The sequence below is a fragment of the Lampetra planeri genome, chromosome 13 (genome assembly GCF_965212315.1).
Source record: "Lampetra planeri chromosome 13, kcLamPlan1.2.h2, whole genome shotgun sequence".
Lineage (NCBI taxonomy): Eukaryota > Metazoa > Chordata > Hyperoartia > Petromyzontiformes > Petromyzontidae > Lampetra > Lampetra planeri.
The window spans coordinates 7,170,128-7,184,258 of record NC_136119.1 but is presented as its reverse complement, the minus strand read 5'-3'; the positions used below and the strand labels follow the sequence as shown (position 1 = coordinate 7,184,258).

Genomic DNA, 14,131 nt, shown 5'->3' with positions numbered 1-14,131 from the left:
GCCCCAGAGATGTCCCTGCGATGACATTCTTATATTTAACCACAATTTACATTTAAAGCTTTCGTGACTGCAGGGATTCATTTTCTTGGTTCTTTCGGCAAAGTCACGTAGAAGGGATAGAATAAAATAATAAAAAAGAAAACAATAAAATTCGCACGAAACGTCGTCATGAGAATTTTTTAGTTTTCTTATTTTATTATTTTCCTTCTACGTGACTTTACCGAAAGAACCAAGAATATTTAGCCACAATGTTAAAGTGGTATTTTCTCATGAACAAAGCTCTACACTTACGTTGAACAGCGAGGTATGAATCAACAAGATGAGAGTTGTTTTGTGAGTTGTGTTTTCCTCTGCTGGGGGTCAGCACACTGTAGTCAAATGTCAGCTGCGATTGAGACCTCCACTTCACCAGGACCAACTGAGCGCCACGTGCAGCTTCCGAGTGGAAACTGCACAACCCTGCTCTCTTTAGCTATCTCCGTGTGTCTGTCTCTATGTCTGCGTGTGTGTCTCTCTCTCTCTCTCTGTGTTTGAGTCTCTATCTCTGTGTGTATAACTCTCTGGCTCTGCTTCGTACTGAGTTTACTCTGAGCACAACTTCCCCGGGCCCCGTATAGGCCATGGGTTCCAAAGAATAAGAATCAGAATATGTATTTCTACTGGAGGAATCCGATACGCTCTCAAGTTATTTTTCATAGATGTACAGTAGGGGCAGGTCAGAACGTTACAACAGCAAATAATACAAAAACACATTAGGATCGCAAATTACAGGCAAGATAAACAAATCACTTAAAAAATGTTTGTCTAAGTGTGTCTCACTCTCTGTGTCTCTCTGTGTGTCTCTCTCTCTCTGATTGTGTGTCTGCCTATGTGTCTCCATGTCTGTGTTTTGTCTCTTTCTCAAATTTAGCAATCTTTCGAAGAACGTAATCAACCAGGTAGGGTGTTGACTGTTGTATTAGCCGACTCTCTGTGCTGTATTGCATTATATTTCTAAGTTCACTATGTTTCGATGTAAAGCTTTCGTAACTGCCGGGATTCATCTTCTTGGTTCTTTCGGTCAAGTCACGTTCACTTTGTTTGTTTTCTCATTCATTCTTACCTGATGATGGTTGCTTGTGTTGCAATCGAAACGTCGTTTTCTATTATTATTTGATTTATTTTCTTTCTACGTGACTTTACCGAAAGAACCAAAGAGTAAAGCTATAATTTTTTTAATATATAGTACTCGGTAAGGCCCACTGAGGCATTAGCTTTTTTTTCAGAAGCGACCTGGTCACAAATCACAACGAAGTGTGGCCGATCAAAAGTCGCCCAGCACCGCTCTCACAGACGCGCGCATGTCTCATCCACCGCAGGGGAGCAAGGAGCACTACCACTGGACGAGTGGCAATGTGAAGCACAGCGGCGTGGACGACATGGTGCTGATCTCCAAGGTCACGGAAGACGCCATCGTGGAAAACCTCAAGAAGCGCCTGATGGACGACTGGATTTTCGTATCCTGCCAAACGGCCAGCTTTACGCACTGGCACAGAGTGTCACTGGCAGCCCCCTGCAGTGTGGCTGATGATGATGATGAGGGCGGTTTTGGTAATGACAATGATGACGAAGATGACACTGTTACCCTATTTGTATTTTTAAATTGTATATTATAGCTATTTTATATTTTATATTCTATTTTATTCAACATTTTTACATACTTTAGCTCCTTAGAGTTAAATCTTGATTTAAAGCTTTCGTTACTGCAGGGATTCATATTCTTGGTTCTTTCGGTAAAGTCACGTAGAAGGGAAATAATACAATAATTATTTATTGCTTTTTATTTTTTTTTTTATTTCCCTTAGTATTAGTTAGACTTTGTACCTTTAGTATACTTAGACTTATACACCACTTATTTAAGATTTAAGATTCCTATATGTTGAATGTATGCACCTTCCTGCCAAAGTAAATTCCTTGTCTGTGCGAACTTTCATGGCGAATAAAACCCTTTCTGATTCTGATGAGAAATAATGACCGTGATAACGATGATCATGGCCATGATGTTGATGATGACTCTGAAGTGTGCCCTTGTTTAAAGGGGGCACACAAAAACTCAAGGAGGGATGTAACACAGCCGATCTTGAACCAATTTTAAACGAAATCCTAAACGCTAAACAGAATTAGTCATCGTCTGTCTTTGTCAATTATGCAATTTGGCTCGAGTTCTAACCTCCAATCTTTGTTTACTACTGAGGGAGGGCTGGGTGTTCAGCAGTCCCAGCCTCCGTGATGCTATGCGGCCGGCCCTTAATCACGTCACTACTACATCTCTCACTGCAGATGAAGTCACTTTTTATGAATATAATTAAAACACTGGACACGACACTTCCTTGTGTAAGTGAAATAAATGCACTGTTTGGAGTGGCTAGCTTGACAGCGAGTTCTCTATCAGCTGTTTCGAGGGAAGCGGGAAAGGAATGGTGGCGTAAGACGTTGGCGTGCTTCTTAGCCAACTCCCGGCCTTAGTGCATGACGTCACAATACCCAAATACCCGATTGTTGTTATGGAGCGGTGACATGGTCCAGTGGTAGCCCATTCACCGCTTGTTCGCGGAGTTTCATAGTTCGAGCCCATCGGCCCGCCCTGGTTACTACTGCGGTTTGAAAGATCCCGTGGCATTATTCACAACAACAGATAAGTTGGCCGTTACGTGACGGCGCCATGGCCAACATTTGGAAAATTGTATACATTACTTGCAAATTACTTTAAATGGGAAAGTACATAGTAAGGCTGTATGATCCTTCACCGGGTGTTCCCTGCCACAGGGTGATCTCTGACGCAGGGCACCACGAGATGTACTGCATGAGAGGCGTGGTATATTTAGTGATGGTGATGATGAGTATGCAAAACATGCAGAAACCTTTAACTTTCATATACTGCTGCAGACATACATTGGGCCGGTGCTGATCTCAGTGAACCCCTTTAAGCAGATGCCGTACTTCACCGACCGCGAGATTGACATCTACCAGGGTGCTGTGAGTGCCTTTGTCTCTCTATCAATTTGTTTATTTGGAGTTGGTGTTCAAGCCACACCGAGTGGAATACAATTGTAACCAGGACTGGTGCTGCTCAGTGCGCGTTGGTGCAGAGGTAAGTTTAAAAGTGCGTAGCTCCAGTGGTTTCCTAATATCGGAAGGAAGAGCGTTCCAGACGGCCGCAGAAGTCCATCTGAAAGCGCGCGATGCAGTAACCATCTTTGTTCGATGGCTAGCCAAAAGCCGCTGTGAGGATGATCGGAGTTCACGTGATGATCTATGCTCCCTGACGAGATCAGCAAGGTATTCTGGTTCATTTGTGGCAAGCACTTTGTGCGAAATGAGTCAAATGGGAATTGAGGTAAAGTCACGTAGGTAAAAAATTAAAATGAATAAAAGTAAAATAAAAAATAAAATAAAAATCACGACGTTTCGAAGGCAACACAAGCTTCCGTCTTCAGGTGGAACCGTGCTGTTATTTTTATTTTACTTTTATTAATTTTAATTTTTTACCTACGTAACTTTACCGAAAAAACCTAAGAATATGAATCCTTGCAGTCACGAAAGCTTCACATCTAGAAATGGGAATTGAGCTTCCACAACCACGACATTCAAATAACAATATTCCATTATGAGCAATGCCTCGTCTGTGACCAACACTCACGCGACGTATGTATGCTGAACTGCTTTCGCACCGTACGTAGCCCACCGTGCTCATCGACCACTCAACCCTGATTCTCGTTCTTGTGCCTTTCCCCTGTCCAGGCTCAGTTTGAGAATCCACCCCACATTTACGCACTGTCTGACTTCATGTACAGGAACATGCTCATCGACTCTGAGAACCAATGCGTCATCATCAGGTGAGAAAAGCACATTTTAGATTTTCAATTTTTCATGTACGTATGTTGGACTTCTTTCTCAGTGTACGTAGCCAACCGTGCCATATGCACAACATATTCCCGTACGTTGTGCATATTGTCCACATTGTTTTCCACATAGGCTTTCATGACCAATACGATTATTCATAAATCGTTTCTTGGCTTAGAGCGTGTGTGTTTAACGTCAATGGAGCTGTTGCACCCTCCACCACCCGACACGGCCAAACAAATCAAGTTGTCACGTGAGGCAAATACAGTAGAACGATTGATTTTGTCCATTTGACACCTTGACTTGTTTGGCTATGTCCAGTGGTAGAGGGTTGTTATCGTCAGTGCCAGAAATGTGAAGAAGTCATGACTTGGGCAATGCATAAATGACCCCCCCACCCTCAGGACCCGAACACACCCGCTAAAGCTGGATCATACCAAATTAGTATTGAGCGCAAGGGGGTGGTGGTGGCGATGGTGGACGGCAGAACTGACTAATACAATCACATGTTTGTTATGCCTGTTTCAGCACCTTCATTCAACTAAGAATAATAATGTATCATCACAAACTCCTTGTATGTTTCGGAGATTCACAGCGTGACCTACAGCCATTACCTACTGATAGCAGCTATATAGATCTAAACTAAAAGTTATATTTATTTTTATTTTACCAGGTATGGCCCACTGAGTTATATATCTCTTTTCCGGAAGCGACCTGGTCACAAATTATACCTCAGCGAAGTGGCTTATCGAGTGTAAATGGATAGCAGCCAAATACTCTTAATGCATATTTCTAAATGTGGAGGGAAAACCCGGCGGACCCGGAGAAAAATCCCCACGACCACGGGGAGAACATGCAAACTCCAAATATACAGTTGTCAAGGTTGGCATCGAACCAACGACCTCTTGTATACCAGGCGAGGTAGTTAAAATCTCGCCAACGTGGCAAAATAAAATGTTCAGTTGACATATCGAGACTACCCAGCACTCCACTTGTTGCTGGTCCCTTCAATCACGGCGCTCCGGCTCGTTCCGACCCATTTCCACCACTGGACTTCACAGGTGGCAACCCGACATCTAGCCAGTGCATGCGGCGATAAACTGCGATTCTTCTCTGGTGGCCTGCAATCAATCCGGCGCTGACCCGTGAGTTGCACTTTGTGTGTTGCGGCAGTGGGGAGAGTGGCGCAGGCAAGACGGTGGCCGCCAAGTACATCATGAGCTACGTTTCCAAGGTGTCCGGTGGCGGAGACAAGGTGCAGGTAAGGGGCCGTCCATAAATGACGTCACGCACCTAGGGGGGGGGGGTCAGACATTTGTGACGATGTGTGACGAGGGGGGGGGGGGGTTGAGAAATGTGACGTCACATCAAAATGCGCAACTTTAAATAAATATAGACAATACGTTCTACTTAATTAAATACACTTTTTAATAAATGTTTTCTCCTACAACATCAGAGTGCAGCGCCACATTAAATACGCACTACAATGACAATAGTTTAAAGCGATTTGAAGCATGTTTTATTTTTGTGTGTCGAAGTATCATTAAGCCCTTAGCTATCCCCTTGTATGCGTGTGTAGGTTTTCTCTGGGTAGACTGGTTTTCTGCCACGGCAGAAATAGAATTCACCAAACAATCTTGCACAGGAACCTCCCGAAACGGAGTCACGAGACTCAGTGAGGTGTTCTTAATAAATAGATAAATGGAAATGTCAAGGTTGTTACAGTCTTCATAACAAGATATGTTATGAGCATCCTACCTGAATCAGAATCAGAATATTTATTTTGACTGGAGGAATCCTATGAGCGATAAAGCTAATTTTCACAAATGTCCAGTAGGGGCAGGTCAGAACGTTACAACAAACACCACCAACAGACCAATATCATCCATAATAGAGGTTTTTTCGGGGGGGTTAGATCCCGTAAATATATAAATGTGTCGTTAAAACCCGCCACCACCCGACACAGCCAACTAGTAAGGGTTGTCACGTAAACAGAACGTGGCCAATTCGTCACTAGTACAGCACACCGGTGTGTTGGAGAGCCAAGCCACAATATTTACAATCTGTCTCTCTCCTGCACGTCTGACAGCACGTCAAGGACATCATCCTTCAGTCGAACCCGCTGCTGGAAGCCTTCGGGAATGCCAAGACGGTCCGCAACAACAACTCGAGTCGCTTCGTGAGTGGACAGCGCTCCCATGGGTTTCGTGGTCAATTTGGGAGTCAAAGGCGGCTGGGCGAGGTGCTGGGCTACATCGCCTTCTTTGATGCGCCATCCCCACGTGTGCAGAAATGTGTGTTTCTTAGCATTTAGTACTCTTCACGGATGTACACCAGAGCCCTGAATTGAGTCGGGTAACCTGTGGATACCTGGAGGGTTACCCCCCGTACCTAGCCCGATGCAGGACTTTATGATACGTTTTTAATTTAATCAGCATTTACGTATTTTTCTTCATTGTTTCTAGGCCTCGGCAAGGTAAGGTAATTTACCCTTTTTACCGGGTAAAATGGTAAAGGGTAAAGGTGTCGACATGCCAAGGGGTAAGGTAAAGGGTAGGGTAAAGGTAGCTCGGATGAATTTCCCGGTAGGGTAAAGGTAGCGCGAAGTATTACCCGGAAAATACGGTACCTTGTTTACCGATTAAAGCTCCATGGCGCAGTCCCTGGCTTCCATTTAATAAGTAATATTTTTAAAAAAGAATTTAAACACGCTTTTATGAAATGTACCGTACTAGTAATGGCAGAACTCCACGACTCCAGGAAGTGGCCCCGAAGCTTGCCGTAACGTAAGTGGCCGTGGCCAATTACAGCCAACGTCAGTTGACCGTGGACAATTAGACCCATGCCGAAACATACCATATGAAAAAATAATGTTTAAAATATATATATTTATAATATAATATAGTCTTGTCATCAGTATGACATAAGTATACCAAGTTTGCAGTCGATACCACATTGGGAAGTGGGTTAAAATTGAGTTATAATATTTAAGGATACAACAACAACAGACAGAGTGAGTTCAAAGAAAGCGTGTAAAATTGGAATCATCGAAAGTATTCTATATGCATAAAGCGCTCTACCTAGCATTTACCTGTTATAAACCTTTTTCATGTGTAGTACCCCAGTAATTACCCTGTAATCGGATAATTTGTATGGGGTAAGGGTAAAAGGTAGGGTAAAGGTAGGCTCATTGTTTTTACCTTTTACCTTACCTTGCCGAGGCCTAATTGTTTCTTTTAAAAAATATTTCAATGACTAAATCAATTAAACGTGCTAAGACTTGACTACAATTCCACAGGTTGTCGTCGACTATACTAAGACAAAAAAACCCTAAAATTCTGACTACATTTAAACTGGTGTGAGGTTAGTTAACCCATACCACATGGGTGTGTCCTGTGACCTCCTTCCATGTGTTCCCACGTGTTCTCAATGTACACCGAACCTGGCACAAATGCTGTGGTGACATCACCGCAACTCTAGTGGTGAATGGCGGCTGTTGTTTGAGCGGTGGCACAGTGGCGGTGAACCCATACACCCTGATGTTGGATTCCCAGCCACGGCCAACATCAGTGGCGACTCAGCCTTAAATTGCGAGTTCCTGGTGCAGTATGTAAACATCAACACTGGAGACGGAGGGGGGGAGGAAGGAGGCTGGGTTATGGTGCTGGCAACACCGCCTCCTGATGCACCATGACGGCTGGCTCACAGCATTGTCCCCAACAGTCAATTGAGGATTTTTTTTGTGGGATGAATAATTAAATGACATAATTCTTGTCTTTGCGCAGCACTTAAGAGGATGTGTCGTCAGCATCTTGTGGTAGGTTGTCCAAATCTAAACTGAGCGTCTGGTGTGTGTGCATCACTACTGCTGGGATACAATGGCACGTGTCTCTCTCTCGACAGGGCAAGTATTTTGAGATTCAGTTCAGCCGAGGAGGGGAGCCAGATGGCGGAAATATCTCAAACTTCCTTCTCGAAAAGTCACGTGTCGTGAGCCAAAACACAGAAGAGAGAAACTTCCACATTTACTACCAGGTCTCTCTCCGTGCACGGCCTCCAACCAACATCGCTGAATTCCCCCACACTTTCCACGACATGCGTATTCATCTGAAGTTACAATTGAAGACGAAATTGTGCTTGCAGGTGGATCATCATTGGAGTGGTTTGAAACTGAGCTCTCACTGCATTCCATCCTGTCCATGTCACAAATCCTTGTATATGTGTCTGTGTTTTTACAAATCTTATTCCAATCGTACCAGTGGTGCATAATGTGCAGTATTATGTGTTTATAAAGAAAAAAACTAGTTAGCCTGTGGCCCCAAAACTATTTTACTTTCTACGATGGCACGTATTTGATTCTTCTATGCTTTCATTACATTAACGAAGGAGACATCACACCGATACACTCCGCTGCTCCTGACGCGGTTATCTGACATGACCACCCGAGCGCAACATTGTCATTGTTGCTCTGCAATCTTCATCAGCAGCCATACGAAAGAAGAACAAAATTTTAACCTAAACAGGGAAGGTCAACCTCTGTAGGCCCTGCGCCATCTTTAGGCCCCGTCTCTCTTGGTTAGGCCCCACCCATTCTTCTTTAGGCCCCGCCCCTTGATCTGGACAACGATTTGGGCTCGTGGTGGGGTAGATTCAAAACTGACATCTCGATTGAAAACGAATTTCTTTAGAACTGCTGTGTTTAGTTTGTTGTCCTTCCCCCACAACTCCGATGAGCACGGTTGGCTACGTGCGGTGCGAAAGACGTTCAACGTGCATACGTACACGCACAGCGGTGGTGGTGGGCAGAGACAGGAGGCAGGGGTTGGGCGGATACAGGACAACCAACATCCCTCTTAGAGCAGCAATATTTATTATATACACTATCATATGTGCAGTGGATTCTAACTGAGTCGCAGACGTACTCTTTAGAGGCAACACATTTATTAATTCCAACACACTCAACACAAAGGGGTAACTGACCCTTTACCAGATAACAACTATGTTGGTGGACCACCAGGCTAACTACACGAGTTACACTGGGAGTAGCTACAACGGACCGGACCCCAGCTTGGGTCCAGGTCCACGTCTTGGTGACTTCTTCTTGGACGTAGAACGTAGATCGTAGGTCTTCAGATGGCGACAGCAACGCTGAACCCTGGTCCCTCTCGGGGCCCCGGCTTATATGCTCGCTGGCCATGGCTGGTTCCACCCTTGGCCACGACCACCTTCTCGAACCCTCTAGCAGGATCTCGCCCCGGCACATGACCACCCCCAGCCCCCGCTTGGGGCCCCCTGTGTAGATCTTACCCGTCACGTGCCTTCCAGGGTCAACCAGAGTGCCCTGGACTGGGGTAACCTCATTCCATGGCTGACACTCTCACACTCAATCCTGTAGGAGGCAGCACTGCACGCCACGCGTGGTGCCACTGAGCGCTATGACCCAGCGCTCACCGAGCCCTCTCTGGGGCTGGTACTACACCCACATATACGGGGTGTCCGCGATGTAAATACATCGCACGCCGTGCCTCGCTAGAGCCGGCATTACCCAGTGACATCCACGATGTCGCCACATACGTGATGTCCGCGATGTAAGTGCATCGCACGCCGTGCCTCTCTGGGGCCGGCACCACACAGTGATATCCGCGATGTCACTACATATGTATTACTACATACACTGTGTATTACACGGAAAATGCTGTGTTTCCTTGGCAACGCCCCGCTGCTACTAACAACATAATTATCACTATGAGATCTCTTTTACCAGTGGCAAAATATAATGGTAGGTTTTTACCCTTTTAACTGGTAATAAAGGTGTCAGTTTTGTACCAGTTAAAAGGGTAAAAACCTACCATTATATTTTGCCACTGGTAAAAGAGATCTCATAGTGTAAATGTTTACCCCGAACTCTCAATACTCTGATATTGCACTGTTTTTGAGTTGTACGCCTTCTGGTGTCATCTGGCCCTACACCAATGGGGACTAGGCTCTAAAGAAAGCCGTCTCGGGTGTGGGCCAATCAACTTCAAGGACAGTGCATATTATTATCCTTATCAGAGTTGCTTCTTTTTGTTTGCTTTATTGACTACTTGTGTTGTGGTCATTGCAAACATGATGCCTTGAATAAAGGTGTCAGTTTTGTACCAGTTAAAAGGGTAAAAACCTACCAACATAATTATCATTGGGGTGGAGAGGAGCCCAGCCAGAAGCCAGCCAGGAAGTGAAGGCGTAGATTATTTTTAAATGTACCTGTAGTGTTCTTTTTTTTAAAAGGAAAGTGTTAATACGGGGAGTCTTTTTTGTTTGTTATTCATGCTTGTGCACCAAAGCCAGCAGAGTTCCTTATTCCTGCGTTTGCGCGAGAGTTGATAATGAGAGACTCAATAAAACTGAGATGAGAGACCTCACTGCAATAAATACTTCATGTCCCTGTCCTTCTTTTTGCTCACTCAGCTCTTGAATGGAAGCTCTGGGACACAGAAGGAGGACCTGGGAATCTCTACGCCAGATTACTACTTCTACTTGAACCAAACTGGCATTTATGTTGTGGATGACACTGACGACAACAAGGACTTCCAGGAGACCATGGTACAGTACAGGGGTGGCTCATAAAGACAAAAGGGTTGCTGTTTCCCCACTTATATTCCACGTTACATTAAGTCGACAAACGTAATTAACATTTGTCACGTGACAGTCAAACAGATGTGTTGCATTATCACAGCTGTGATAGGAGTGAGCATTCACCAAACCTAAATGAAAGCCAATTTATTGTTGTATGATCTTTTTATGCAATCATTCATGTGTGGGCTTACACCATTGACTTGTCACACTTGCGATTGTGGATTACTGCTCGGACTTAACCCCAGGGTCTTGGCAGCACTGACTCAGTGTCCTGGCACCAGGGACATGGAAGGTCAAGAGCAGGAGCTCAGCCACTGTGGGTGCCATGGGTGTCCAGACACCTCCCCCCCCCCCGTAATGTTTAGATATGGCTAAGGAAACACCCACAACATCTTAGACAACAATCCTGGTTCTAGATTTGAAGCTTTCGTGACTGCAAGGATTCATATTCGTAGGTTTTTTTCGGTAAAGTCATGTAGGTAAAAAATTAAAATTAGAACCTCCCAGTTTAACTAGTCTACACAACAAAGACTCATTCCTGGCAGCGGTTTCAGCCTCACCACCTCTACATAACAAAAGGCTCAGTCCCATTTACACGCGCCTTTACATCAGCCTCACCTTAACAACTCTTTTTAACCAGTCTACACAACAAAGGCTCATTCCTAACAGCGTGCTTCAGCCTCACAATAATAATATCCAGGGCCTACCTTGGCTCCTCCCACCCTCAACCAGTATATATAAGGACTGTTTTCTTGGAATTTCTCTTACTTTATACAGCTATCGTGCTGTGACGGTTCCACCTGAAGACAGAAGCTTGTGTTGCCTCCAAAACGTCGTGATTTTTATTTTATTTTTATTTTACTTTTATTAATTTAAATATTATTTTTTTACCTACGTGACATTACCGAAAAAAACCTAAGAATAACAATCCTGGTGTTGTTTAGTGCATTTTTCTCCATTCAACAAGATGGCAAATTGTGATTATGCCGATGGCGGAACCCTTCATTGCACAGTCGCGCACGAGCAGTTAGGTTCAGTACTGAGTCAGTCGCCAGAAGTTGCGTCGGTGCAATATAATCATAATAGAATCGTTTAGTTAAATGCATGTTTAATTGGGTGTATCTGTTCTACGACCAGCGTGGCAACACTAATTAATGAGAGCAGTACCAACGGAGTCATAGGTAGACGTTTTGGTGCTCAGGACACGGTGCCATCCTCAGACTTCCCCACCGAAAAGTGAGTCATCAGTATCCACTGCTTGTTTGATTCCAACAGTTCTATCACCCATACAGGCAGCGCCCCCCCCCGCCTCCGCCCCCCTTGGATGGGGGCCCTGGGCAACCACCTTGCCGACTCCCACCACCCCGCCTACCGCGTTCCTCCTATGACACTGATGAATAAATTACGGGTCACTGCATCTGCAATGTAACCAATAACCACTGGGTATCATTCGCTTGTAGCCCCCCCCCCACAACTTCGAGAGTGTGGCTGTGCCTCTGACCCTGAGCTACGGGACAACCTGACTTTCGAAATGTCTTTGGGCGCCAGGCTGCGATGCAGGTGATCGGCATTCTCCCCGACGAGCAGGCCATGGTGTTGCAGATCGTGGCCGGGATTCTTCACCTGGGCAACATCTCCTTCATGGAGCAGGGCAACTACGCTGCCGTGGAGAGCCTGGACTGTGAGAGCACCTCCGCCCACACGCACGCCCCTGGCAGCAGAGGGACCCGCAACGCTTAGGACGCGCAACAACCCCTCCCTTGCGTTCTCGCTCGGCTCCTAAAACGGGATGCTGCTGGCCAATGCGGTTGACGCAACCAAAGCTCGCCATAGGTGGCAGGTAGCTGTTGTGGGAAATCCTCATTCTCATCCAGTGTGATACTGTTGCAGATGGGCACGGAGGCAGCTGTGTGTGATATAAATGCCACATAAACTATGAATTAGAATTTGCAGCCCTTTGTCAATCCATTGCTGGACGAAGGTCTCCCCACGTCGCGTTGGTCGTTTGGCTACGCTTCAAGATGCTGGTCAGCGTCGGTTTGGTGAAGGGGGGCCGAGGAACAGTTCGGATATCACTCATCACTAAGTGTTGAGGCCAGATTTTGAACTCAGGTCACCAGGTTCACGGTGCTCACCACTGCGCCACCACTCCACCCACACATATTTACATGCATTTATATTTAAAATCCTGTCACCAAACAACCCGGAATGCACCCAATCTTGTCAGATCTCAGAGGCTAAGCAGCGTTTGAGTCTGGATAGTGTTTTAATGTGCAATCATCATGTACGACAGGTGGTAATGGGCTGCAGGGCTATATAGTAGTAGGCAGAGAGGGGGGTACAAAAAACAAATCCATTGCTCCATAATACAATTTTTGTGGGTTATATCGCGTAAATATAAATGTGTCATTAAACCCGCCAATTAGTAAGGTTTCTCACGTAAACAGAACGTGCCAATTCCTTACTAGTGCAGCACACCGGTATTAGAGAGCAAAGCCACAACATTTACAATCTGAGTATGACGTTTCGCCAGTAATTACAACTAATTACAACCCAAAAAACCTCTATTACGGATGATATTGGTCGCGAAAGCCAACGTGTTAAATAAATCCCTTGCTGAAAATGTACTTCCATGCTGGCATGGCGCCTATGCTCCCCGCCCTCACCAATACGCAGCGACTAACACGGTGATGTGTGGTCAAATGAAGCCCACGATCGGCACGGCGCGGGGGAGGGCCTTCATCCAGCGTTGCGTGTTTCAGACCTGGCATTCCCAGCCCACCTGCTGGGCATCGAGCAGGACCGGCTCATGGAGAAGCTGACAAGCCGCACAATGGACAGCAAATGGGGCGGCAAGTCTGAGTCGATCACGGTGACGCTCAACACGGAGCAGGCGGCCTACACACGCGACGCGCTCGCCAAGGCCCTGCACTCGCGCCTCTTCGACTTTCTCGTGCAGGTGACCTGCCTGCCTGTCCCACCTGTTCACCGGTCAAATGGCCCGCTTGCTTGTCCACCTATTTACTGGTTAAATTGTTCTGTCTGCTGGCCCATCCGTTCAATGATCACACGACTTGTCCATCACAGCCGCCTGTTTCCACGTCACATGATCTGTCTGTCCATCCGCGAGTTCAACAGTTACCTGACCTGTCTGCCTGTCCACCTGTTTACCGGTCACATCAACTGTCTGCCCACATATCTACGCACCTGTCAGATGACCTGCCTACCCGTCTACCCACACACCTTTCAGATTACATGTCTATCTATCTACTCACAGACCTGTCAAACTACCTATCTACTCGTTAACTCGCACACGTGTTGTATGTACGTATGTCCGTTGAACTTCTTTCGCACCGTACGTAGCCAACCGTGCTAATCGGAGGTACGGGGGCAAGGGCAACACACTGTCTGTTGGCCAGCGTCGCTGCCTGTCCCTGCCTTGTCTAATGTGCTGCAGGCAATTAACAAGGCGATTAGGAAGGAGAGGGAAGAATACAACATTGGGGTGCTGGATATCTATGGCTTCGAAATCTTTCAGGTACAAACATCTGACACCGATTCAACACAACGTGCATGGGATTACTGTTGCAATGATGATGGTTTACATTCGCTGAGTGTCAGTACGTTATCC

General features: G+C 45.8%; 1 protein-coding gene across 1 annotated transcript in view; it reads left to right on the top strand.

The window, feature by feature from the left end:
- The window catches only part of LOC144722010 (unconventional myosin-Ie-like), a 46,142-nt gene that overhangs the window by 10,437 nt on the left and 21,574 nt on the right, over nt 1-14,131 (top strand). The window contains exons 2-11 of the mRNA XM_078600053.1: nt 1,359-1,496; nt 2,926-3,015; nt 3,781-3,875; nt 5,056-5,143; nt 5,972-6,061; nt 7,786-7,917; nt 10,333-10,467; nt 12,049-12,181; nt 13,263-13,459; nt 13,958-14,038. Coding sequence (XP_078456179.1) covers nt 1,359-1,496; nt 2,926-3,015; nt 3,781-3,875; nt 5,056-5,143; nt 5,972-6,061; nt 7,786-7,917; nt 10,333-10,467; nt 12,049-12,181; nt 13,263-13,459; nt 13,958-14,038 — 1,179 coding nt within the window. The remainder of the gene's footprint in view (nt 1-1,358; nt 1,497-2,925; nt 3,016-3,780; nt 3,876-5,055; nt 5,144-5,971; nt 6,062-7,785; nt 7,918-10,332; nt 10,468-12,048; nt 12,182-13,262; nt 13,460-13,957; nt 14,039-14,131) is intronic.